Genomic DNA, 27,035 nt, shown 5'->3' with positions numbered 1-27,035 from the left:
TGTGGGAGGTGGAGAGTTTTGTGTGGGTGAGAGGCTTGTGGAAGCCGGTGGTGGCAGTTGGGCTCTGAGGGTTTTTTCCTGAGGAGCTGTTTTGTTTGGCGTTTGTAGTTCTAGAAATAAAGTTAGTTTCTTTTGACAAGTGGCTCCTGAATTGTGCCCAGCCAGACTGCGGCATTTGGTGGCTCGCACGGGGAGCGACTGAGGGTAAGTAAACTGCTCACCCCTGAGGGCAGGGCGAGAGGATGGGTAGCCATTCTAAGTTTCCTCTTTTGTTTTGCTTCATTTTTGTTTTAAGTTGCCTGTCCCTGGAGATGAGTGAGACAGAAGAAAAACCGCTCACATCTGAGGAAAAACTATTTGCGTCTGAGGAACAGATAGAGAGAAAGGACGGATGCACATGTCAGGAGGATAGAAAGGCTATAATGAATTTTTGTTGTTCCATTTTTATTGGATTCTGTCTCGGTTTTGTTTGGTGTTATCTTGTTGGGTTGTATTATAGTAGAAATATGGGATCAGCAATTAGTAAAAAACAAACTGAAAGACTGTTAAGTAAATTGTTAGAGGAAGGAGGCATCTCAGTAAAATCAAGAACAGTCAGGGCATACGTTGATACAATACAAAAATATAGCCCATGGCTTTTTAAGGAGGAGCTGTTAAATATATCACAGTGGAACCATCATGGTGAAGATTTAAAAAGAATAGAAAAGAACAACCCAGGGACTCTGCCAGTTGGCACATTGCCATTGTGGACGTTCGTATCTGGTTTGCTTAGTCAAAAGCCTTCAGTTCAGACAAAGGTAGAGGAAGGAGAAGACATATTGATTCAAGTAAAAGAGAAGGTCTCTAAAGTTAGTCAGAAAGAGGAAAAGATTCAAGTAAAAGAGAAGGTCTTTTGAGCTAGTGAGACAGAGGAAGGAAGTTTAGAGCAGAAAAAGCCATCAGGGGAAAAGTTACAACAGGAGACTGCTAATAACACCTTTCTATCAGAGAGCGTAAGTGTCCAACCAACAGCACCACCTCTACAGGAGACTGCTACTAACAGCATTCTATCACCAGAGGGCATAAGTGTCCAATCAACAGCACCACCTCCATATGCTAGGAGGCTCCCAACCCCCGCAGTTGATAGTTGGGATCCTGAGACAGGATCTCAAGTATGCACTGTATTTGAGGTAGGAGGGCAGCGAATTTACCAGGGTTTAATTTTCAAAATAGTGAAGGAGCTAAAAGAGGCTGTAACAACCTATGGTCCTCAAGCACCCTTCACTGTAAACTTGGTCGAATCCATTAACAACTTGAACATGATGCCAGCAGATTGGGCTAAAATGTGTAAAGCTGTGCTAAATGGAGGTCAATACCTGTTATGGAAGGTTGCCAATGAGGAATTTTGCAAGGAGACGGCTAGGCAAAATGCAGAAGCTGGTTATTCTCAGAGAAATCTAGATATGTTGTTAGGAAAGGGACCTTATGAGGATCAGCAGCAACAAATTGCATATGATCCTGGCGTATATGCACAAATTGCTGCAGAAGCGATTAGGGCATGGAAGACTTTACAAGGACATGGAGGTTTACAAGGTCAATTATCTAAGGTAATGCAAGGAGCTAATGAAACTTATGCTGAATTTGTAGATAGGCTTATTCAAACAGCTACCAAAATTTTTGGGAATACAGAACAAGCAATGCCATTAATAAAACAACTGGCTTATGACCAAGCAAATTGTTGGTGCAGAGATAGTATTAGACCATGGAAACAGGAAGATTTAAACACATATATTAAATTATGTAGAGACATTAATGAACAAGAGCAAGTCATGGCAGCTGCAATAAAACAGGCTTTAGATGCCAGAGACATTAATAAACAAGGGCAAATTGTGGCAGCTGCAGTAAAACAGGCTTTATATGCCAGGCCAAGAACATGCTACAATTGTCAACAAACAGGACATTTTAAAAGGAATTGCCCCATAGGAGGAGGGTTTAACAAAACTAGGTATCAAAGGAGTAGAATACCGGGTATTTGCCCACGATGCCGTAGAGGGAGACATTGGGCTAATGAATGCCGTTCTCAAACCACCATAGCGGGTACTCCATTACATTGGGCTAATGAATGCCATTCTCAAACCACCATGGAGGGTACTCCATTATCAAAAAACGAACAAGGACAAGATGTTTATCCACAATATTGTGGACAAAGGCATCGGGCTCCATTGCCAAATAATGGACAGGGGGCCCCAGTGCTCCGGGGCCCCAAACCACAAATATATGGAGCACTGGAGGAACCCAGCAACCCCATCAAGGTAGGGCCCAGGACACATTGTCCATCAGATACCTCATCAGACAAACCAGAGGGAGCGCAGGGTTGGACATCTGCGCCTCCACCAGATCAGTACTAACTCCAGAGATGGGAGTTCAAATCATTCCCACAGGGTTGAAAGGACCTCTTCCCAAAGGAACAGTAGGCTTGTTATTGGGACGCAGCTCTTCTACTCTAAAAGGACTTTTGATAAGTCCTGGGGTAATTGATCCCGATTATGAAGGTGAAATAAAAATTATAGCCAGTTCTCCAAAGGGTATATCAGTAATTTCACCAGGAGATAGAATAGCACAGTTACTAATAATATGAAGCCTACATGATAAATTTTCCAGTCATGCTGTAGAAAGAGGTTCCAAGGGATTAGGCTCCACAGGTGTAGATTGGGCTATGCTTTCTTTAAATTTAGATTCTCGCCCCATGCTAAAACTAAATATTCAAGGACATGAATTTAATGGGCTACTGGATACAGGTGCAGACCTTAGCATCATCTCTCGTCAAGAATGGCCAAAACATTGGCCATTACAACAAGCCACTCAAATGCTTCGAGGCCTAGGAGTGGCGACTAATCCTGATAGAAGTGCAATGGTATTAGATTGGAAGGATCCTGAAGGATGTGAAGGAACTATACAGCCATATGTATTGGATCATCTTCCCGTAAATTTATGGGGACGAGATGTCTTAGATCAATTAGGTTTGACATTAACAAATAATATCAATCAAAATGCACCCACTATTATGGCTAGACAAGGTTTTAGGAAAAAAAAAGATTAGAAAAACAAGAACAAGGTATAGCAGCACTAATACAAATAGATCAAGGAACAGACAGACATGGGTTGGATTTTCACAAAGGGCCACTGAGACAATAAAAATTACATGGAAATCAGAAAGACCAGTATGGGTTCATCAGTGGCCCTTGACTAAAGAAAAGATACAAGTAGCCCATGATCTGGTCAAACAACAATTAGCAGAAGGACATATACAACCTTCTGTATCTCCCCATAATACTCCCATTTTTGTCATCAAAAAGAAATCTGGTAAATGGATATTATTGCAAGATTTAAGAGCCATTAATAATGAAATGGTCATTATGGGACCTGCTCAATCGGGGATTCCTCAATTGTCTGCTTTGCCAAAAACTTGGTATGTTTTAGTTATAGATATTAAAGATTGTTTTTTTTCAATTCCAATTCATCCTGAGGATAGTCCACATTTTGCATTTACTATCCCTGCACTAAATCATGAAGGTCCTGATCAGAGATATGAATGGAAAGTACTCCCTCAAGGGATGGCTAACAGCCCAACTATGTGTCAAATTTATGTTAACAAAGTAATCCAGCCACTTAGAAATCAAAATCTTGAACTACAAATATTTCATTATATGTATGATGTATTATTAGCACACAAAGCTAAAAACACATTGCTAGAATGTTATGCCACACTTACAAACTTATTAAAAAATTATAATCTAGAGATAGCAATAGATAAAGTACAATTAAATTTTTTAATTAATTATTTAGGAGTTCTATTATCCTCAACCATGGTCCATCCACCAAAAATTCAAATACGAGTAGATCAACTCAAATCACTTAACGACTTTCAAAAGTTATTAGGAGACATAAATTGGATAAGGCCTTATCTAGGTATTCCAACAGGAGAGTTGGGACCTTTATTTGATATCCTAAAAGGTCCATCAGATCCAAATTCACCCCGAATGTTAATGCCTGAAGCAAGAAAGGCATTAAAAATCATTGAAACATATATGGAAAATATGAATTTGGATAGAATTGATATAAGTTTGCCTTTATTATTTATTATACTACCAACAAAAATATTCCTACAGGAATATTTTGGCAAGAAGGTCCATTATTGTGAATACATTTATCTTATTCTCCTAACACTATTCTTACTAGGTATCCTGAGGCTGTAGGACAATTAATGCTCAAAGGAATAAAAACAGCAAAGGCAGTGTTTGGAATTTCTCCCAATAAAATTATTATTCCATATACTATGAATCAAATTGATGAATTAGCTAATGAGTTAAATACTTGGGCAATAATCATGTGTAAATCTAATGTTTCATTTGATAACCACTTACCATCTAATCCTTTATTGTCTTTTTGGTCATTGCATCCTGTAATTTTTCCAAAAATGACAAGAAAAACACCTATCATAAATGCTCCAAATATATTCACTGATGGGTCAAATAATGGTACAGCAGCAATAGTTACACCTGATCAAACTTTTACATTTTTAGTACCCAAACAATCAGCTCAAAAGGTAGAGCTTAATGCAGTATTACAAGCTTTTGTGATGTTTAAAGATTCTGTATTTATTTTCTTATAGTCAGTATATAGTTAATGCTATAGTATCCCTTGAAGATGCTGGTAGGATTTCCCCTTTTTCTACTGTTTTCTCTTTGTTTTCCACTATACAAAGTCTAATCTGGGACAGAAAAGATCCATTCTTTATAGGACATATCAGGGCACATACAGGATTGCCTGGAGCCCTTAGTTTGGGCAATGATTTAGCAGATAAAACTACACATGACATACATATTTTCTCTACACTAGAAGAAGCTATAAATTTTCATAAAAGGTTCCATGTCAATGCTAATACTTTACAAAAGCATTTTAAAATAACTAAAGAACAAGCTAGACAAATAATAAAACAATGTCAAAATTGTGTTACCTTTTTACCACAAGTTAATTTTGGAGTCAATCCTAGAGGATTGATACCTAACCATATTTGGCAGATGGACATCACACACTTGCCAGAATTTTGAAAATTCAAATATTTGCATGTTACAGTTGATACTTCTTCTGGGTTTTTGATGGGCTCCCTTCATGCCGGAGAAAAAACTAAAGATGTTATAGCTCATTGCTTACAAAATTTTGCCACTCTGGGCATTCCAAAACAGTTAAAAACAAATAATGCCCCTGGTTATACTTCTACCTCTTTTAAACAATTTTGCTCATCATTTGGCATTACTCATATAACAGGAATCCCATACAATCCACAGGGACAAGGCATAGTTGAAAGAGCTCATCAAACTATTAAAATGTACTTATTAAAGCAAAAAGAGGGAATTGGGAAGGGGTATATATTCCCCAAAGATAAACTTAAAATAACCCTTTTTACTCTAAACTTTTAAAATTTGGATTCATCAGGACTTAGTGCTGCAGCAAGGCATATGTGTCCAAAAAATGTACATAAGCCCAAGGTACTTTGGAAAGATATTCTAACAGGACAATGGAAAGGTCCTGACCCAGTAATTGTCTGGAGTCGGGGGTCTGTTTGTATGTTTCCACAGGAAGAACAGCAGCCGATTTGGATTCCAGAGAGATTTACTAAAGCGATTTCTACAGACCAAAAAGAAGATGATTTGGCTCAAATCCATAACAGCTGATATCCAAAACTCCAATTTGGCTATCCTTACATCTTCGACAGAACCAGGATGCTTTTTTCAATATCTGTTTTATTATTGCCCTTTCCCATATCATGAAGTTCTATTTTGTTTTTTGATCTCATACAGACCTAGGTTAATGTTTTGCTGATCAGTTCTATTTTATTTGACTATAGAGTTTTTAAATATTGCAATGGAGATTTCACCTGTAAAAAGTTATAAGGCCTTTACTATTATGTTATGTGTTGTATGTATTATATTATGTGTGCACACTTGTGTTTTGTGTTATATGTTTGAATGTACATATGTCCATATATCATATATGATGAGCGCTCATGAAAAAATGGATCCAAATATTTTTTTATTTATTCACGTGATTTAAATGGTTTAATTTAAATTGGGTAAATAACTGTTAAGAATTGTTTTAATATGTAAACAAAAAAGAAGTTTAACAGATCTGTTTGTTTACTTTCACCTTTCCTTTTCATTGTATTTAATAATTCTCTTCAAGATAATGTAAATTGTTAAGAAATTGTTTTCTTTTAGTGCCTTCTGGAATGTTACACAATTTTTTCTTTAGCCATTATTGCCAGAATTTCTATCTTCATCCCAGTGCTGGTGAAGACAATGTAAATTGTTAAGAAAATTGTTTTCTTTTAGTGCCTTCTGGAATGTTACATAATTTTTTCTTTAGCCATTATTGCCAAAATTCCTATCTTCATCCTAGTGCCAGTGAACACAAAGATAAAACTAATCTACAGCTTCTGCAATAGCCATCACTGAACTGCTTGCAGAACTTGCCTGGACTATGAATCACTTGTATGCATTGTGAACTCACTTGTATGCATTGTGAACTGTCTGTTGGTGCAGCGACTTGGGGTAGTGTTGGGGTATTTTTGCTGATGATGTCATTGGTGGTACAATTTTTCCAACAAGAGCCATCAATTGGCTTGGTGTATCTTCCTCCCTTCTGCTTGTCATGATCATTCAGCTAAAATTTGGGGCCAACAGAGGTGAGGCAAAGAACCTCACCCCCCCACACACACTGGTACAAAGACCTCTCCACAGGTGTGGCTGTATACTGGATCAGTAGTCAATGACGGGTAAGATCCAATTACAATGGTACCAACCTAAGACAGGAGGCTGACACCCTGAGGTCAGCTCATCCGAAGACGGGTAAGGACCATATGTAGTATTAGACTACCTAAGGCAGGCACGGGGATTGTTTGGCGATTGTAGTTCTAAAAATAAAGTTAGTTTCTTTTGACAAGTGGCTCCTGAATTATGCCCAGCCAGACTGTGGCAATGTATAACTGATTAGAACTAAAAAAAGATTATCATTTGTATTTTCACTAAAAAATTAAATCCCTGTTTTCTGCTGATGACTTTTAAAAGACTTATGCTGACATTCATGGAAAAACTAGTGACATCCAAATGAACTCAGAAGATTACTTAATAACAATGAATCAATGTTGATGTCTTAGATTTGGCAAATGTTTCAAGGCAATATAAGTTGCAAGGAAAATTGCATTGGAAGAATATGGGAGTTCCTTGAATTATTCCTCCAACTTTTCTGGGATTCTAAAATTATTCTAAAATAAAATTGTATTTAAATAACTATTATGTGTAAAATTTGAATTACATGAAAATCCTTGCTTTTAAAAATGTTATGAGCTAGGCAGGCATGGTGGTACATGCCTTTAATCCTACCAACTTGGGAGGCTAAGGTAGGAAGATTTCAAGTTTGTGGCCACCCTCAACAAGTTGGTGAGACCCTGCCTCAAACCAAAAATTGAAAAAAGAACTGAGGAGATAGATTAATGATAAAACATCTCTGGTTTCAATCCCCAGTATAAAAAAATATGAGCTAGAAGAATAAATGTATAATTATTATTATTTTGGTACCATGGATTGAACCCAGGTGGTGCTCAATCACTGAGTCACAGGCAAAGCCCCCCACCCCCATTTTTTATTTGAGACAGGATTTTCTTAAATTACTTAGGGCCTCATGAATTTGCTGAGGCTGGCTTTGAACTTGTTAACCTCTTGCCTCAGCCTCAGGAGCCACTGGGATTACAGGTATATGCCACTGCACAGGGCAAATTTCTATTATTTTATGTCACTGTATATGCTGTTAGTTTTAAGAACATAGTCTTAGTAATACTAAGATCTTCCCCAAAATAGTTTTTGTAAGTTTTTTTTAAAGAACCCTAATACAGAATTTCTTTTTTGGCAATCCATCAGCTATTATTCTATTTTTAAATTGATTGTTTTTATCTAGATTATTTTTCCATATCCATTGATAAAATGAGACTCGATTTGACATGGACAATGTATAAATTAGTACAACAGTGTCTATTTTCTGGGTCAAATCTTGGTCCTGTATTACAAAACTAAAGAATGGTTTTATGCCTTAACACCAAAAATAGAAAATTACAGCAATTATTTTACAATATCTTTAAGAAACATTTTGCATCTATAATTATGTTGCATTTAGTATTACTAGAAGAAGTCTTTTGTGTTCTAACAAATTAAAAGTTGAGTATCATTGTGAACCAAAAGAGAAGCAAGTAACAAATGAATAGGACTATGGAAACAAAGCTGGAATTGAGGAAGATCACCCAACACTATCTCAGAGGCTGACAATAACAAGATTTTAGACAGGCTATATTAAATTCAACAAACCTATTTTTAAAAAGATCATTGTAGAAGGTTCAGATCAGTAAGATTCAGTCAGGCAGTCATTTACTGTGTCAGTCACTGTTTGGGGCCCAGGGAACTCACTGCCCAACAAAAGCAGATGCTGGCCAACTATTCACCTGGAGTCCTGTAACTTACCAACAAATGGGAAGCTGATGTCAAAAATGACTTCAAAATAAACTGTAGTCCACACAGACCCACACATATGAATATGTATGTTTATGCACATACATATTTTTATTTTAAGTGTCTCAATCCAAGAGGTTAATTGTGGGAATTTTGTTGATGTTACATTTTCTTCTTTAGTACAAATGTATAGAGCATGTCTTTTTGATTATTCATTGATTATATATACATATTTTCTTTAAATTATTATTATTATTATTAATTTTATTTTTCTTAGGGTCAAAGTAGATGAAAATCATTCTATGTGAACTCATTTGTTGCCAGGGGAAAGTAAAACTCTTTCAGTGTTGTGTGAAGGGATCTCACTTGCTACTGGAGTTGTTTTTGTGTCAAGGGTTGATTTTTTTTCTGCCAACACTTCCTTTACAAATACTTTGTTTTTATTTTTTGTGAAAATATTATAGATGTTTGTAGATGTTTCTACAAATACATATGTTAATGTACACATGGGTGTCTGGGGAGAAAGGAGAGGCACATTTCACGCTTTACTTTCTGTAAGTCTGGATTCTTGACTTACAGGACACATATTGTGTTTGCAGCACTTTTAAAGTGTATATAGTGCAGTCCTCTGTGCTGTGATTGGTGTGGAAGGGGAGAGGCTCACATTTACAGAATTAAGAAGCTGATGGAAAAATTCTGTTGCAAGATGGTAAGCAAGCATGTGAAGCTTTGCCATCCACATTCCTTGAAACATAAAATGTTTTAAAATATACATGAATGCTAATCCCACTAGAAAACCAGAAAAGAAGCTTTTGTGGGCTGGAAAACCTCCAAGTTAATACTAAAAAGACAAAAAGCTTTCCAGAATTGTGGCTGAAATGATGTGTGAATTTAGGTTCATCCACTTTAGCAAATGTACCACTCTGGGGTGGGGGATGTTGGCAATGGGGAATGGACAGAAAGGATGTAGGAAATCTCTACCTTCTTAATTTTGCTATGGACCTAGGACTGCTCTAAACAAACAAACAAATATATAAATAAATAAGGTATGTAAAAGGGGGGTTCTGCGGAGCGTCGGAGGGAGAGACCACACAAGAGACTGGCTCCATGAAATTGGCAAAAGGGAGTTTATTGAACCAGCATGCTGGGGCTCAAGGCTCACTCAGGAAGGGAGAGCAGCCCAGGGCCCAGAGCAGAGGTCAAGCAGAGCTTAAGTACACTTTCTGGAGAGGGCGGTGGGCTTTGCATACATCAGAACAAATCATCATGAGGCGTGGGAAAATTGAACAACAACTCTGAGACATGATTAGCACATTCATTGGCGGGAACAATCTGGGCAGGGGTGATTGGTCATTTCTAAGCGGGGTACACATTCAAACTGATTGGTTTTGGAGCCTAGATGCTTACGTGCCAAGCTACGTGGAGCCCTTAGCTATTAAACAACCAGGGAATCAATGGAGATATTTACTGGGCAGTTCCAGCATTGTCCTAACAGCTACAGAGATTACACGTTCCGTGGGTAGCAGAAGAATTTTAACAATACCTAGTCTTTACTTTTTAGCCCAGGCCTTGCCATTTAGAAGCTTTACAATGCCCAATCGTTTACACTTTAACTCAAGCTTTTGCAGCTTAGAATCAGCTTAGAAATTTTACCTTTACAGGTATGTTTGTTTAAAATGGAAAGCTGGCATCAACTCATCTATACTATGGATCCAAACATTCACAGAACACTATAAAGATGGAGAGAGCTCCAGGAAAACCATGGGCCAGTTCCAGCATGCACTTGGGCCCCCAAGTCGAGTATCACTCAGGGTGTTTAGTTAGGGACCTTAGCAGCCAAACAGGAAGATAAGCTCTGGAATTTGAGGTCTGTTTCCCCAACCAAGGTGAATAGTAAGCTTTACCATATTTATTTGGCACACTTTGAAAGAGAATACTAAAGTGACTGACTAGCAAAACTTCAGGATGCATACAAAATTTCAATGATCTGTATATGATACAGTAAACTTTCTGTTGACATTTAATTATTTATATCTTGTGTTATTTTGGAAACTGCTATAAAAATTGTCTAAGGTGGAGGGGTGTTGCAAGGGGCAAAATTGTGATGTATGCAGTTGAGGGGAGAAATAAAGAATGTCCATGTGCTTTTGCCCCTTTCAATGCTTTATTCACACAAATTACTCAATAGAATTTCACTCTATATGTTCTTAAACAAGAAAACGGCAATCCTTAATGCTAGGCATTGCAATAGACATAATAAATTCACAGCAAACAAATCTAGATTAATTAATTCATGCCAAACAATTCTAGATTAATTCTAAGCACTGCAAAACACACTTAATCATGATAGGCTAATGACAGACATTCCCTCTGCATGCTAAGTTCAGAAGTCTTAAGCCTTAGGCTTTATGTCCAGCAGATGCACACTCACTCAGACCAAGATGACCAGGTCTGGAACCAAGGCAGGCTTTTCCTGACACGGAGTGGATGGCCAGTTTATGAGATGATTTTAGGGGAGAAGTTGCAGCTCTCACCAAGGTCCAGATGAGGCAATAGAGTCTGAGAGCCATGAGGATCATTTAGAGGCTCAGGAAACAATGACAAGTGATAGAATGTCAGGTCCTCATGAGTCTCTCCAGTTTGAGTGAATCCTTGTTTTGGTTGGCTGAATCCCTGTACATTTGCTCTACCATTTTTACTAAATTTTGGGGTTCTTTGACCCCCCTTTCAATCCTTATCAGGTACCATTGGATTTCTCAGTGACTTCATTTATCCTAGGGTCAGAAACATCTGTTCTGGTGGTCTACATCCTGCTCTTCTTGCCTTTTCCTCTTATCAGGGGAGAACAGCCTTCCAGGGGCTTCACTCTGTTTATCAGCATGGGGAGAAGTAACTTGTTTGAGGCCCTATTGGAGGGCTCTGTAGGTGTGTTTAGTGAAACTGCAGGTTTCAAAGTGGAGGGTTTTTTTTTTTTTTAGAGAGAGAGAATTTATATATATATATATATATATAAGTTTTCAGCGGACACAACATCTTTGTTTGTATGTGGTGCTGAGGATTGAACCCGGGCTGCATGCATGCCACCTGAGCGCACTACCGCTTGAGCCACATACCCAGCCCTCAAAGTGGAGTTTTTAAAATGGAGTTCCTTAGACTCAGGCCTAAGGCCATCCTAACTAGAGGAGATCTCAATTACCTAATAATAGGGTGTACCAAACGTCTCACTTGACCCTCTTCTATGCCCGGGGCCCTAGTGATTCATTCCAAGTGATCCTTCTTTGAAGCCAGGTCCTCACAGCCTCTGGTGCCCTGGACTCTTAAGGTTGAACACTTGATTTCCACTTGTCTGGTGCAACAGAAACCTACATCTGACCCTTGCCTGGTCTGCCTGAAGGCAGAAGATGACACCCTTAGCAGCTACTGTATGACCCAATCACAATACGCCAACAAGGCAGCTTGCAGACCCAAAGGCCCCCATTAGATTTTGGCTATAAAAACCCTCTTCTGTTGGGCCCCCCTCTCTTGCTCTCTATTTCTTCTCTTGCTTTATCACTCTTTTTCCCTCTCCCTTTCACTCTTTTTCTTTGTTCTCCCCCTCTCTGTTTTAGTTCTGAAGCTGATCTTTATCTCTCCTTTTAAATATCATTTTATAAAGTTTACATATATTGTTTCCTGAGTCTGTATGAATGTTAGCTAACACAATATGACATACATCTGAAACATCAATCAAGGAAGGGCTGAGACCTCTTAACTTTTCTTTTGTGTAAAAAAGTGACAAAAAAGTTTTATAATATTAACGTTTAAATATATCAGGCTTTCATTACTTTTAAAAATACCTTTAAATTTTTATATTCCAATGTAAAAGGTAACATAAAGTTTGGTTACAAAACATCAAAAGATATAAATAAATCCCCAATAAAATTTATAAGTTTAAAATTACCATTACAGACAACTTTAGTTTGGAGAACACCAACCTGATAAAAATGTTTCTTTAAATCTTTTACCTTAAGAACTTATCTACCTGAAAGATATGAGCACATTTAATCTGTAAAGAAGAGTAATGTACTACAATTTTATTGATGTTTTTATATTAACGAAGGTTAGCTTTTAAAGAAAAACCTAGACTCTGTAATGTAGGACAATACTTTAAAATAACAATTGCTATTTAACAATAGATGTACAAACTTTAATTTTTCCAAGATTAGTTGCTCTAGGGGATAAAACTTAACAGACACAATGTTTTTAGAAGTTCTGTCATTTTAACCTATAAATATATCTGTACATTAATATTTGTTTTAGGGAACAACCTTGAATAGTTTTAACTATTGGTTTTACAGTTATAACCAACTTAGTTACATATAAACCTTTTAATATTTCTTTTATTGATAGACCTTTATATTACTTAATTAGATCCTTTTATCATTTACTTAGATGTATTAAAATTATATTTTACCACATAAAGACTTTTTTTCTTATCTGGAAACATTTTTTACTAAATATATTTTTATATTTGGAACTTTTTAATAATTTTTAATCCATTGATCCTTCTTTCTGTTTGTACCTTGAAATAACCCTTATAATTTAATCCATCTTAATAAGATGAAATATTTTCTTATCTATAGTACTTTAATTGAAATGCAGTTGAAACCTCTTGACCCCTTGCATATACAATTATATTTGGTGGAACTTTTAATTTATAGTAACCTTGTTTTCATGATAACACAAAATAATACAAATTTCTTTTTAGTTTACCAATTTGTGAAAACACCAACAGTGTTCAAGTATTTTACCTTATGGAATTTAAGGAGTTAAGAGTACTTGATATTATATTTAACTGTTAGTATTTTAACTTTGTAAACCAATCAGATGTCTCTAACAAACACATCCATGATTAATTTCATATATGTTTAGATGTAATTCACTTATCTTTTTAAAAAACAAGGTATCAGACAAGTGCATTGAATGGCATTAATAATTTTTTTCCTGTTGAAGAAAATCCTAGAGATAATGGATATGAGACAGTTTATAAACATTAACATCTTAACAACTGTTTAACCACCTAGAAACAAAATTGTGCATTAGTAACTTTAAAGATGTTTTTACTTTTATTTAATTTTCCAATTTAAATTGAACCTTTTAAATCACATTAACCAAAGGTATTTGGATCCATTTTTTAAAATTTTAATTCATGAGCTCATATGTCAATTTTTTTGTACCAAATATATGTAGACATGGCAATACATGTAGATGGACAGTATACCGGTGCACCCACACAAAGCAAACAGACAAACAAAAGCCTTGTAGGTTATTTATTTAAAAAATATTTTAGATTGCGAGTTAATCCTTGTAAATTGGCCTTAAAGTAGAGTGTAATCAGAAAATCATATTAACCTAGGCGTGTTGGATCAAAATTATAAATTTAATAAATATAGAATTTTAAAAGTCTTTCTGACCTTTTTTCTGAGGTGGTCCTGCTCATCAAAGCTGAAAAGAGTTAAGGGAACATAGACAAATGCAGAGGTCTTATTCTTTCCTGAAGGGACTTCCCAAAGATGCAGTTCCATTGGTCTCCTTGGGAGAGTTCCCCAGGTTGGGGTCCCATTCTAAACTGGTTTTTCTGGGTTTTCCGATAGAAGCTACCAAACTTTAGTCTGACATTGAAAAATATTTGGGCAATTTTTTTAATAGTTGGGAGTTATTCATGCTTGAAAATACTGAGAGACAAAAGCCAAATTTCCTTGACAAAATTATGCTTTTTGTTATACAATTTAGGAATAATATTTTTTAAAACACTTTAGTTCTAATTTGTCCTCTGTAGAAACTGACACCATCTACCCTGTTGGCCACCTGGCCCAGTTCCTAAATGAAGGCAGTCTCCAGAATACCTTTTTTTTTTTTTTAACCTTTAGCTTTTACTTTTGACAATTCTTTTAGTCCTGTTGGTGGCCCTTTACATTTTAATGCAAGCATTAGTGAGCACAGTTAAAACATTTTTAACCATTTTTTTTAACATTAGAAACAAACTGAGATAGAAATTAACACAGAATACAAAGGAACAAACAAAAACAAACCAACAGACAAAGTCCTGAAAATGTTAAGAAAACAAGTTAAAAGAGTACAGAGAGAGATCTCTGTAGAACTTCCTTGTTCCATGATGTTGGTGGAGTGAGGGAGTGTGAACGTCTAGAGCGTTCAGGTCCCTGGGACACAGGAGATGCAGAGCCAAGGCAGCAATTGCAACTGCATGCTGAGGTTTATTTGTAAGTTTCTTTTATATTCTTCTTCTAACAAAGCAAGTGATTCTTCAGTAACACTTTGCCCACATTGCCCAAATATCATGCCTCAGCGGATACATAGAGCTAAATTCAGATTGTTCCTGTCTATTTGATAAGTACCCTCTTAAAGTTCTTTGTAGACATTATCTAATCCCCTGAGGATGTATTTGTTTCATTAGAATGTACTGTTCCAAGGACAAGTATGCAGGAAGCTTCTTCCTCTTGGCCAAACCATGCAGAACTTGTGGCTTGCGATAAGGGGAAGAGAACTTTTTCTCCTCCTAGCTGAGGCTTGCCTCAGCTGACCTAAATCACAGCCACAGCTCTTGCAAAAGTCAGGCCTGAGGGAGCTAAACTCTGCACACTTAAACCCCAACAAGGGAGTCCTGGTAAAAGAAGAGCAGTTAGGAGAACAAGAAAAGGGCCCAGGCACAACACACGAGTAGACAAACAGGACAAACAGCCAGTGAACAGACACTGGACAAACAGCAAGACAGAAGCTGGAGAAATGACAAACAGCAGAACAGACACAGGACAAGCAACAGTGGATGAAGTCACACAGGGAGACCTCTAATGGGGCAGAGACCATATTTCTTCCTGCCCCCAGGAACTGATGAGGGCCTCCAGGGAGATCTCCAGTGGGACAGAGATAGTGACTCATCCTGCCCCCATACAGACAGATGAGACCTCTAGTGGGACAGAGACCATGAATCATCCTGTCCCCAGGCACAGGTGAGGCCCCACTGGGAGGCCTCCAGGGAGACAGTGACAACATCTCCTCCTGCCCAGGGACTCAGTGTATGTGACTGCCTCCAGTCTGACCTTGTCCCCAGAGGAGTCCACTCACCAGATCTGACAGGCCAGCAGGAGGCTTTTCAGAGTGTCCTAGCATGAATTGGAATCGTCCTCAGAGTGAGGCTGAGGAATATCTCTTAGGAGCTCCCCTCTACTCCAGGGCCAAGGTTCAAAGAACCATCATTGGAGGCAAATTTGGCATGAAGGTAGGGAGGAAATGGATCCTGGATGAGCCCCTAGATGTTATAGTTAAAGCTTCATCCTGGGGTTTCATAAACTGACTTCCAGATCACTCATGAATAATCGAATCAAGCCTTTATTGAAGCACACCAGTGGTGACTGACCAGAACATAAATCTATTCCCCTGATCACCCTGAACAATTGCAAAGGCTCTCCTTATAAGCCTGAAAACCACAAAAGGGATGTTCGAGGGTCCAGCCAATGCAAGCAAGACAGGTTACAGAAGTGGGAGAGTGCAGTCAATTGGCAGGAACCCCAACCAATCACACTTAGCCCAATCAGCCCAGTTATAGAAACAGAGCCCTGTTACCCTAGTTACAGAAACAATGCCCCATTTAGGTAGTTCCATGTTCTGAAGGGTTTCTATAGCAAAAGGAAAAGAACATCTTTCCCCAGTCATGGCCCTTTGACTTGGCATGGTTGTTTTACAGGTTTGAGTCACACACACACACAAAAAAAATGGAGTCACATTTGCTTTTACCATCACAATCCATGAAGGCTGACTAGCTACTTAATACCCCAGTCTCTGGGCTCTGTCATTTTCTTTCATTCTTCTCTGTAACTGGTTCTTAAATCAGTAAAACCATTTCCTTCTTCTTTACTTCACTTTCTTCTCTTGCTCTGTCTTTGTCTCTTTCATTAGGAATCTTCCTTCCCTCAGGGGAACCATCTGGGGAGACCCCATTCACCTTTATCTACTGGTCTTTGTCTTAACTGCAGCTACTGGTAAATGGTAGTTCATGTCCATTTACTTTCTTCAGAGCCTCTCTTCCTGTGCACTCTTCTGAGTCCAACACTGGCTCCCTCTTGCCCTTGGCCATGGTCTTCTAAGAACATTCTCTTCTGTTGTTTTTTCCCTCACACTATGGGCAGCTTGTTCTTAGTTCTGGTCTCCATGTCTTAACACTTTTCTGATAGAATAAAAGCAGACAGAAGGGTGTCTCTGATTGGGCATCTGTGGGATCAGGGCCCACTTTAAGTACATTGGGCAGAAGAAATTCTTTTGGGGGGTCTTAGGACTGAAGGCCTCTTTGGTTTGCCAGGCCACACCCTACCTTATGGCTTGTCACACTCTTTGGGATATTGGGATATCTTTGGTCCTGGTATGATCTGGAAGTGCATTCTGGCTAAATGTAGTTATTTTATATATTTTTGTCTATTAGATTGGTTCTGTTTTTTTTTTTTGATAGAGACTAAGAGATGCATTTGACGGCTGCAATGACAGTCTTGTTATTTCACTGACTCTCCTGTCACCAGAGAGCCCCTCATAAAATGAGTTCTGGAGATAACATTGAACATACCTTAATTCAACATCTGCCAATTTCAACTGCCCCTGGAATTCTTAGTGCTAGGATATCCCTGGCTACTTTATTTTTGGCAGAAAGCTTTCCAGAATTATTTCTATTGGGTTTACCTTCATATCTTATGGTACTTTTATGAGAAATTCACTTTTGTGTTATATGCACTTAAGTAGATATTCTTGTTTTATCAGCATGCTTAAGTGAAAACATTTCTTGTGAGCCTTTTCAAATAATGTGTGTGTGGAGGGGGGAGAGGCTCAGGTGGCAATGGGGATTGAACCCAGGGGTGATTTACAACTGAATTACATTTTTAAGCCTTTTTAGTTTTTCTATTGAAAGAGGGTCTCACTAAGTTGCCCAGGCTGACACCTCTAATTTGTGATCCTCCTGCTTCAGCCTCCTGAGTTGCTGGGATTACATGTGTGGGCCACTGCAATTGTAAGCTTAATATGTAACAGCTTTTGGATTTCTATTAACCTATTTTTTCTCTTCTGCTTTCTATTTACACAAAAATAGGAAGTATTTGTTTTGCTTGAAGATTTTTTTGGGGGGGTTTTGGTTTTTCATATCAGCCCACCTACAAAACACAAAGAATTAACTCCTTACCTTATTTGAGAATGAAGAAAATGGAGATCATAAAAGAAAGTTTTTCATAAAACCAAGTTTCTGTTTATAAGCTGTTTTAACGTGAAAAATGTGGCTAAAGGCTTACATAAGACTTGTAAATAAAGAATCATAGGGTTTAATGATTGTATTAGTCAGTATTTTATTGCTATGACCAAAATATCCAACCCAAACAACTTAGAGGATGAAGGATTTATTTTGGCATATGGTTTCAGAGGTATCAGTCCATAGTTGGCTTGCTCCAAGGCAGAACTGTCATGGTAGAAAGGTATAGCAGAGGGAAGATGCTCAGCTCTTGGCAGCCAGGAAGGAGACAGTGAGTGAAGGGGGATAGTAGGGAAGGGACCAGGGGTAAGAGGCACATCCCCAGTGAACTATTTCCTCCAACCATGTCCCACCTGCCTACAGTTTCTATTTCCTCCCACTAATTCATTCATGTCATTAGTCCTTCAAATGGATTAATGCACTGATGAGGTCAGAACAACTATGGTCCAATCACTTTTCCAAAACCTGATCTCTGGACATTGCTGTGCTGGGGTCCAGCCCTTCAATATGTGAGCTTTTGGGGGACATTCCTGATCCAAATGACAATAGTCATATAAATAGATGATCTTGGTTTGTTTCAGTTTTCATGAATATAATTTGTATTCAGCTCTCCTTTTATAAGTTAATAAGTATATATTACCATATTACTCTGCATCATAAATAGAATTTAATATAAGTATATATCTGACAAATGAATTGGTTTAAATTTGTTGGAAATTAGAATTTAAAGATGTCAAAAATTGTTTACTTTTTTTTTTTTGCCTAGGTTGCTAGCGATTCAGGATTATATTTGTCTTTGTTAAGTGTTTAAAATGCAATGTCCATTGCTTTGTATGTTTTAAATACAATATCAACTTTTAGGTTAACAAAGAAATAAGATATTGACTATGTTTGTCTGATATTTTGATTTTCATGAATAATCTAAAAATAGGCAAATTAGGTAAATATAGGGGGTAAATGTTTATATAGATGTAGATAACATTTGAGTCATTTATATATTCAATACTGATAATTCAAGTGCTAAATATAAATTCAAGCAGTCTTGATCCCTGAAGTTAAAACAAGATTCTATCTACCTATTAATTAAATATATTTTTACACACTGTTGGTATACAGGAAAACAACTTACTACTGCTTTTCTCTGGATCTTTACTGAAAAATAAGTTTCTTATAGGCACAGTGGCACTCACCTCTAATCCCAGCAGCTCAGGAGGCTGAGGCCAGAGGATTGTAAGTTCAAAGCCAGCCTCAGCAATTTAATGAGTCTCTGTTTCTAAATAAAATATTTAAAAAGGGCTGGGGATGTGTGGCTCAGTGGTTGAGCCTCCCTGGGTTCAATCCCAGTACCAAAACAAACAAACAAACAAACAAAAAAGCTTTCTAATTAATACTCTAATTAACATATACTGGTGTGCAATTCTATACAGAAATAAAGATAGGAAGGAAGAAAGACTTTAATCTGCATTTTAATGAAAAATATTGGAAATTGTAGTATTTTATCTTATTAAAAAGGAGTGATTTGTCTAAATTTAAAGAGTTTATATGGATTATTTTAAAATATAAATTTAAATTCAATAGAGAAATGGGACCAGGGCTGGGGCTCAGTGGTAGAGCACTCACCTAGCACGTGCAAGATGCTGGGTTTGATCCTCAGCACCACATAATACCTTTATTTTATTTATTAAAAATAAATAAAAATAAATAAAATAAAGGTATTGTGTCCAACTACAACTGAAAAAACATTTAAAAAATTAATAGAGAAACAAGGCAGAACAAACCTTTTTTCTTACTTCAAACAAAAAGCTCAGGGAAAAGATACAAATAAAGTTATAAGGACGAGGATATGTCTTTTAGAGAGTGTTTTTGAATGAATAAGGGTTGTGTATGGTAAAGTATGATGTTTGTCCTAAAGTAAACTGACTGGATTGAGGGCTGGGGATGTGGCTCAGTGGTAGTGCATTTGCCTGACATGTGTGAGGCACTGGGTTTGATTCTCAGCAGCACATATTAATAAATAAAGTAAAGGTCTATCAACAGCTAAAAAATATTTTTAAAAAGACTGGATTGATTCAAAATGGGAAGAAAGATAGCCCAAAGCTCAAAAGCTGAAGGTTTAAACAAGTTGCAGAGTGTCTAAGCAGGTTGCAGGTTTGTGAGCACCAATGTTCTGAAAGGAAATATACACGTAATTATGCTGGCTATAATTAAGAAAAACTATCTGCAGCATTTTCAAAAATAAAAATTAATCTCAGACTTAACACCAGAATCTAGATTTTTATGATTTTATTTATTTATTTTTATTTTTGTACCAGGGATTGACTTCAGATGCTGTCAACCACTGAGCCACATCCCCAACCCTTTTTTACTTTTTATTTTGAGGCAGGGTCTTGCTTAGTTGCTGAGGCTGGCATTGAACCTGCCAACCTCCTGCTTCATCCCCCTGCATCACTGAGATTACAGGTGTGTGCCACCATGCCCAGCTCTTCTGTTTTGAACAATAAATTTTCTTAAAATATAGATCTGCCCTTATTAAAATTTACAAAGAACTGGCTTGAAGACCAAACAGTTTGTATTTGATCAGGAAAATTTCTTGTGCTTTCCACTCTATTTGTTAGCTTTTTCTTACTTAGGGAAACTGTCTTAAATAATTAAAGTCTGTTTAAGTATCTATTTGGCTTTATCAAACATTACCTGGTTTGAACCCTAAACACTAGTTATCCTACTCCTCCTGTGCTTTGGGCCATGCATTCTTAACTGTCTGGCCACATTTAAAAGTGAACGGCAGGAGCCTGTGTGGTTATAACCACAGTCTCTCAGAGAAGGAGGAGGAAGGCCTATGACCAGACCTGTTTATGATTAGCTAGGAAATGCTTCACTCCTCTACTGGGCCCCTTGACATTACCCATATTCAGCTTGAAAGTGTTACAGAAGACAGAACTTTGCTCTTCAGACCTCCTCAAAATAAGGAGTGAAAAGTAACTTGTGAGTGGGTGGAGCAGGTGGTGTGGTGAGGGGTTGATGCCTACATGACACTGCTAAATTTTGTTCTCACCCTAATCTTGCTCATCTTTAAAGACAGGAAATCTGAAGAGTAGAAATCCCCCTCAGGTGGGCTGGCCAAAATGGGTTGAATCTAGAATGGCTGATGGAATGACAAATTCATTATAATTCCATCTGCAGGGTTAATTGCACTCTCCACTGCCATGAAGGTCTACAGTTGCCAATATGATGGCCAGAAAGAACCATAAAAGGAGAAAAAAGAGGTGGTGCCAAAATTTCTAGAAAGGAGGAGGGATAGACTTATAATGAAGCAAGCCAGAGACCTCTACCTAGAAGACCCATACCATAATTAAGTGGAAACCCCCACTATATTTATAAACTATAAGTGCCTCTTCTACAGAAAGCTTTCTATCACCAGAACTTCCACATACTGGTAATATTGAGGTTGGTAGTTTCTTCTTTTTGTCAACATCAGGTTTACAAAACTTGTGAAACCTGTGTCTGATCTAGGAGACGGAACAGAGAGCACTTGTCAGGTAAACCTTCAAGTCTCCCTATTCCCCATCACTGGATATAAAGTTCAAAAATTTTCAAAATCTTTGTTCAAAGGAAAAATTCTTAGTCCTAAGTCACCTCTGAACCCTACAGTCAATCAACTTGCTCCCTAAAAATTCTTCAGATTCCAGCCTCTTCTGTCCCACTTAAATAAAAGAGAGGAATATTCTTGTTTCATTCATTTTATCCAATATCTAGGCTCTTCCATAACCAATGAGCCAAGAACTTGTTCAAGGACTTGTCTCTGTTTCTTGTATTCTTTCACCAAGAATATGCATTTTTCTTACTGCTCAGTCAGTTTGGATTTGAGTCTTATTTATTGGTTCTGTATTCCCAAGAGGGAAAAATAACCCCAGTTTGGGATAAAAATTGGTAATAATTGCTGCTATTTTTTTTTTTTTTGGTATTAAGGATTGAACCCAGGGGCACTTAATCACCAAGTCACATTCCAAGCTCTTTATTTATTCTTTAATAATTTTTTATAATAATTGCTCTTCTTTATAGACAAACTTCCTTCCTTCCTTCCTTCCTTCCTTCCTTCCTTCCTTCCTTCCTTCCTTCCTTCCTTCCTTCGTTTCCTTTCATTCTTTCCTTCCCTTCCTTGCATCTTGGTTTCTTTCATGAGGTCTTGCTGTGTTGCCCAGGTAGGTCTCAAACTCTTTGGATGAAGGGATCATACATCCTCAGCTCCCACGTGGGTGGGACTATGTGCATGGCACCATGTCCAGCTAGTTTCTATGCTTTGATCTGATCATATGTGAGCTCCAATGTTATGCTCTGATGCCAAATCCACTTTGAATTCAAAAAGCTAAATAGGGGAGGCAACATTCTTTTCAAATGTGTCTCTGTCAATGTATACTATCTAACAATCTAACATTTGCTTTACAAATATACCACATAGCAGAGCCAGTGGTAAAGCACATGTTCAACATGCCTCAGGCCCTGGATTTAAAATATATAAATATAAATATATAAATATAAAGAATGTACAGAACACAACACTGCAAAACAAAATTTTTATTTTAAAAAATCCCCAATACCGAAGTAAATCAAGCTGTGTTGTTATGGAAAGATTGTAATAAATCACTGAGTCAATCTTAAAGCAGGATATGGGCCATTTTTCACCAGTTATTGGTCCAGTTTTAACAGCTGGCAGGTCAAGAAGCATGCTGCAAGTCCACAGCTTCAACCCCCTCCATGGGTTAGAGCACACCATTTATAACATAAATAAAGCATATCAGTACATTAATTATAAGTGGCTGTTGCTATGATTCAAAACTACAAACAAACATTATGAGATCTAAAATCATAGGCAGAAGGGGAAGTGGGTGAAAACCATAGTAGGTGAGTACAAGTCAAGGAATGGTTACTAATGTCTAGACAAATGTTGACCTAGGAAACACTGCTGAAGAGAAATGGGAACCAAAAAGAGAACAATTTTACCTAGTGTAAAAAGAACAGAAACATTTGCATTTCTAAGCAGGATGTGGTAAGCAGGATCTGGTTGGCATAGACAGAATTTTCTCATGGAAGAAGCATTTCATACATGAGATGGAGTCTCAGGGTAAAATGGAGTCTGTTTGGTCATTGGCCATATAGCCTGGCCCGTAACAGTGTTAGTACTCATGACCCAGATTCCTGGTAAAATTTCCAATTTACAGATTGCAAATGCAGATTGCTGTCTAGCTGCCCAAGAAGGCTTTGTTTACTTTTATTTTTCATGGAGTACTGAAATCCATTCAAAAACCAAGTGGAACCAACCCCCATCCAGGGATGTTTGAGAAAAGGAATTGTCAAGTTCTTATGAACTAAGAGCTGCTGCCCATCATTGTTAGCATCAGGGACCAATTTAATTTGAAGTTAGAGAAAGAACTTTCTTGGGATCAGGTCTTTCAGTAGACATATTTGTAGTGAATTTTCTTAATATTAGACACCAACAAATCACTGAGTACCACTGAATAACTGCTAGTGATCTGCAAATGAGAGGGAACCCTTGCATTCCACTGCTTCTTGTCTTTTGATAGTGGCACTGCCTTCCTCCCTAATGAATCTGTGAGCATATTCAGATTTCATCTTCGGTTCCCAGAACTCAGAGCAAGCCCTCTGGGAAAGGACTCAGAAATTGCACATGTTTTGACAGGCAGAGTCACTTAAAGATTGTTCATCTTTGAATCCACACTTATCTTTAGATCTATGAAAATAAATTCTTTGTTATATTTTATTGCCTGCGGCTGAAATGGCCTAGATGTCACGACCCCCAGCCGGCAAAGGAAGACGCGACACAGGATTCTTCTTTCAGCAGTTTATTCAGGCCTTATCTCAGTCATGACTTCAAGCTTCTTCTCCCCCACCCGTGCCTCCCAGCCTTAATAAAGCACCCCGAGCCCCAATGCAAAGCTGCCACGTGGATCTTTCTCATAGGGTGTTATCTCAAAACACGCCAACTCTCCCTAATAAGGAGTTGTTTATCACTGACCACAGTGGAAGCCAGTGCCATATTGTAATGGTGGCTATGGTCCGCAGAAACGGCTCACCACACCTAGAGGTCCTCCAAACTCAGCTTCTAGGACATACACCTGGGGACATTCCATGGATACATGTCCAGATACAAAAGTCTTGAGGAAAACTTAAGATGCAGATGATACTGCACACTCATGGATTTCTTTCCTTCTTTCTATCTTTATTTTACAGTAGAATGCATTTTTGTGCACAAATGGAGCATAAATTCTCATTCCTCTGGCTCTATATGGTTCAGAGCCATGTTAGTAGTGAAATCATACACTTATAGAGGGTAATCATGTCTGTCTCATTCTAACATCCTTCTCATCACCACAGCCCTACGCCTCCTCTCATTCCCTTCTACACAAATCAAAGTTCCTTCATTCTTCCCTATCTCCCCTCCTCGCTATGGATCAGCATCTGTTTAACAGAGAAAACATTCTGCTTTTGGTTTTTTTGGGATTGGCTTATTTCACTTAGCATGATATTCTCTAGTTCCATTTATTTACCTGCAAATGCCATAATTTCATTCTTCTTTAAGACTGAATAATATTCTATTGTCTATGTACCACATTTTCTTTATGCATTCATCTGTGGAAGGGCACCTAGCTTGATCCTATAGTTTAGCTAGTTTGAATTGAGCTGGGATTACAAGCATTTGCCACCACACCTGGCCCATTATCACTCCTAACAACAAAATGTTAGGGCTGGGGTGGGAACTTAGTGCTAGAGTCCCTGTTCAGCCCATGAAAGACTCCAAGTTTAATATGCAGCACCAACAAAATATCATTTTAAGACATAAAATAAAGAAAAAGAAAATGTTCACTAGACTTACACTGATTTAATATTTCTCTCCTATCAAGTTGGCAAAAATCAAGAAGATTGACAGTCACTCTATTAGTAAGGCTGGGGATACAGCTGGTGAGAAATGTTGGAGAAATAAAAGTATTCAATGATATTTGTAAAGCATGGAAAGAAAAACTTTACCCATTAAGTATTAGATATCAGTGCCATGGAGTTGTACAGTAGAGTAAGAGGGATTGGGTTCAATTCTGAATATAGCATGTGCAAGTGAGTATTTGTAGTCTAGAGTAGTGTGGAGGCTGGGGATGGAAAATTCCTAGGAGGAAAAATCTGGGTAAGGGGTATTTTGGCTGAACTGACCTAACAGGATTCTTGTTGAATACAGGTAATAAGGAAACTGTTCAGATCAAGGCTGGTCAGACATTGAAGTTGGTGATTTCTGGCTAAATTGATTTGGCAGGATTTTGGTTAAAACTGAATTTGACAATGTAGGAGAAAGTTCAGAAGGCTGAGTAAGATTTGGTCAAGCAAATAATTTTTGTCAAGAACAAAATGACACAGTCTCTGTGAAGGGGAATTTTGGTTTTGGATCCAGGGATTGAATCCAGGGGTGCTTTACAATGGGCCACATCCTTTTTATTTTGAGATAGGGTCTTGCTAAGTTGCTGAGGCTGGCTTTGAACTTGCAATCCTCCTGCCTCAGCCCCCTGAGCTGCTGGGATTACAGGTGTGTACCACCAGGCCTGGTTATGAAAGGGAATTTGACACCTAAAACATGAGTATTTATCTTTTGACATGAAAATTTCCTTTTAGGGATCTGGAAATCTGGATTGGTGGATAATTCTCCACTGTTACAAAATCATATTGACATTAAGAGAGAGCTTGCCATTCAAAGTTTGGTCTGTGGACCAGCAGGATGCTAGTCACAGATGAACTTGTTGGAAATGCCCAGTCTTAGGATCTACTGTATTGGCATCTGCATTTTGACAACATCTGCAGCTGATCTGCATGTGCCCTAAAGTCTGAGGAAAGTTTCACTTGGTTACTTATGGTGGCATTATTTAAAAAAGACATAAGATTGAAAACACTCCAAAAGGCAAAGGAATACTGTGCCCTCAGGAAACAGAAGAGGAAAGATCTTTTTCCAGATTAGAAGGATTTTCATAGCATATAGAATGGAATAAACAAGATAAACAGTTATTTAGCTCCATTTGTATACAATGAATCAAATGCATTCCGCTGCCATGTCTAACTAATTAGAACAAATGAAAAAAATAAAAGTGCAGTGGCTACCTGTGCACACTTTGGACCTCTCCCTTCTTTCCCTCTCCAGGCCTCCCTCTGCGGAGGCAGCTGCTGGCCCTGTATAGTGCAGGCTCTTTCCAGAACCCCACCCTCATACACATCCTGCCAGTATTTGAAACCAGGAAGTCCCTGGTTCTTCCTCCTTTGGTTCTGCTTGCTGTGGGTCGCGGCGCCCGATAATCTGGGGTAGGTGTCTGAGGGGAATCGCTGTGGCACGAGGGGGTGACCTATCCGGCGGCGGGAGTTGGGGCTGGGGATGCGCTGGGCTGGGACACAGAGACACCCCCCCCCCCCAGCCTGGAGAAGTGGGGCTGGGCTGGGCACCGGGCCCCAGCTCAGGTTACCTTCTGGATCGCGGCTGCAGCCTCCGACCTTGTCGTCACCGCTGCTGGCTCTTGATGCGGTAGACCACCGGGATCCAGGTCGTGCAGGCTCCCCGACACAGGGCGAGGCTATTGCAGCGGGAGGGTGTGCGCAAAGCCCCAGCAGCAGCTCCCAGAACCGAAATGTAGGTGCCCCCGCCCGTCCTGCCGCTGGGGGAGATCGCTACCTCCTGGAGATCTGGAGGCTGCTGGGTCCTGAAGCAGGGAGCTGGGCGTTGGGAACCCAGAGGGCTGGAGGCTAGAGAGGTGGGTGCCTAGAGGCCAAGGGGTCGGTGCCAAGGGTGGCTGCACCGGGCTCCCTCTGTGCCGCCTTTTCTGTGCAGGAGCCATGATCTCCCCTCTGGTGCTAGCCTGGTGTGCACCTAGATGTTCTAACACACACAGGGCGTGTGGTTTTGAGGTTTTCAAGCTCGCAAAGATAATCTCGAGGATCCTTTCACAACTTGTTAAGGCTTTTTTTTTTTTTAAGTTAAATTTATTCTAGGCAAAATGTTATAAGATTTGGCCTATTGAAGGATAAGATGATATGGGGAAAATATTGGCATCAGATTCACCATTTTAGGTCGGGAGACATTTTATCTAGAGGCTTCAAAGATTTCATTCTGAGGCATGCTGCTGAACTTCCTTAAGGACATGTGCCTGCTAAGATCAACCCCACCCCAGTTTATGACA

At 38.5% G+C, this 27,035-nt stretch overlaps 1 protein-coding gene across 16 annotated transcripts in view; it reads left to right on the top strand.

Annotated features, from left to right (window-relative positions):
- LOC110597363 (serpin B6-like) overlaps positions 1-27,035 on the top strand; it is a 312,873-nt gene that overhangs the window by 261,860 nt on the left and 23,978 nt on the right. The window contains exon 1 of one of the 16 annotated variants that reach the window (XM_078020462.1): positions 26,008-26,166. The exons of 14 other annotated variants lie outside the window; for them this stretch is intronic. Coding sequence is in view for 1 of the 2 variants with exons in the window: in XM_078020460.1 (XP_077876586.1) it covers positions 26,487-26,488 (2 nt within the window). In the remaining variant the exon portion in view is untranslated. Of the gene's footprint in view, positions 1-26,007; positions 26,167-26,352; positions 26,489-27,035 lie in introns of those variants that run through there. One more of the 16 variants, XM_078020460.1, reaches the window with a different exon arrangement.

The sequence above is a fragment of the Ictidomys tridecemlineatus genome, chromosome 8 (assembly GCF_052094955.1).
Source record: "Ictidomys tridecemlineatus isolate mIctTri1 chromosome 8, mIctTri1.hap1, whole genome shotgun sequence".
Classification (NCBI taxonomy): domain Eukaryota; kingdom Metazoa; phylum Chordata; class Mammalia; order Rodentia; family Sciuridae; genus Ictidomys; species Ictidomys tridecemlineatus.
This window is presented reverse-complemented; position numbering and strand designations above follow the sequence as displayed.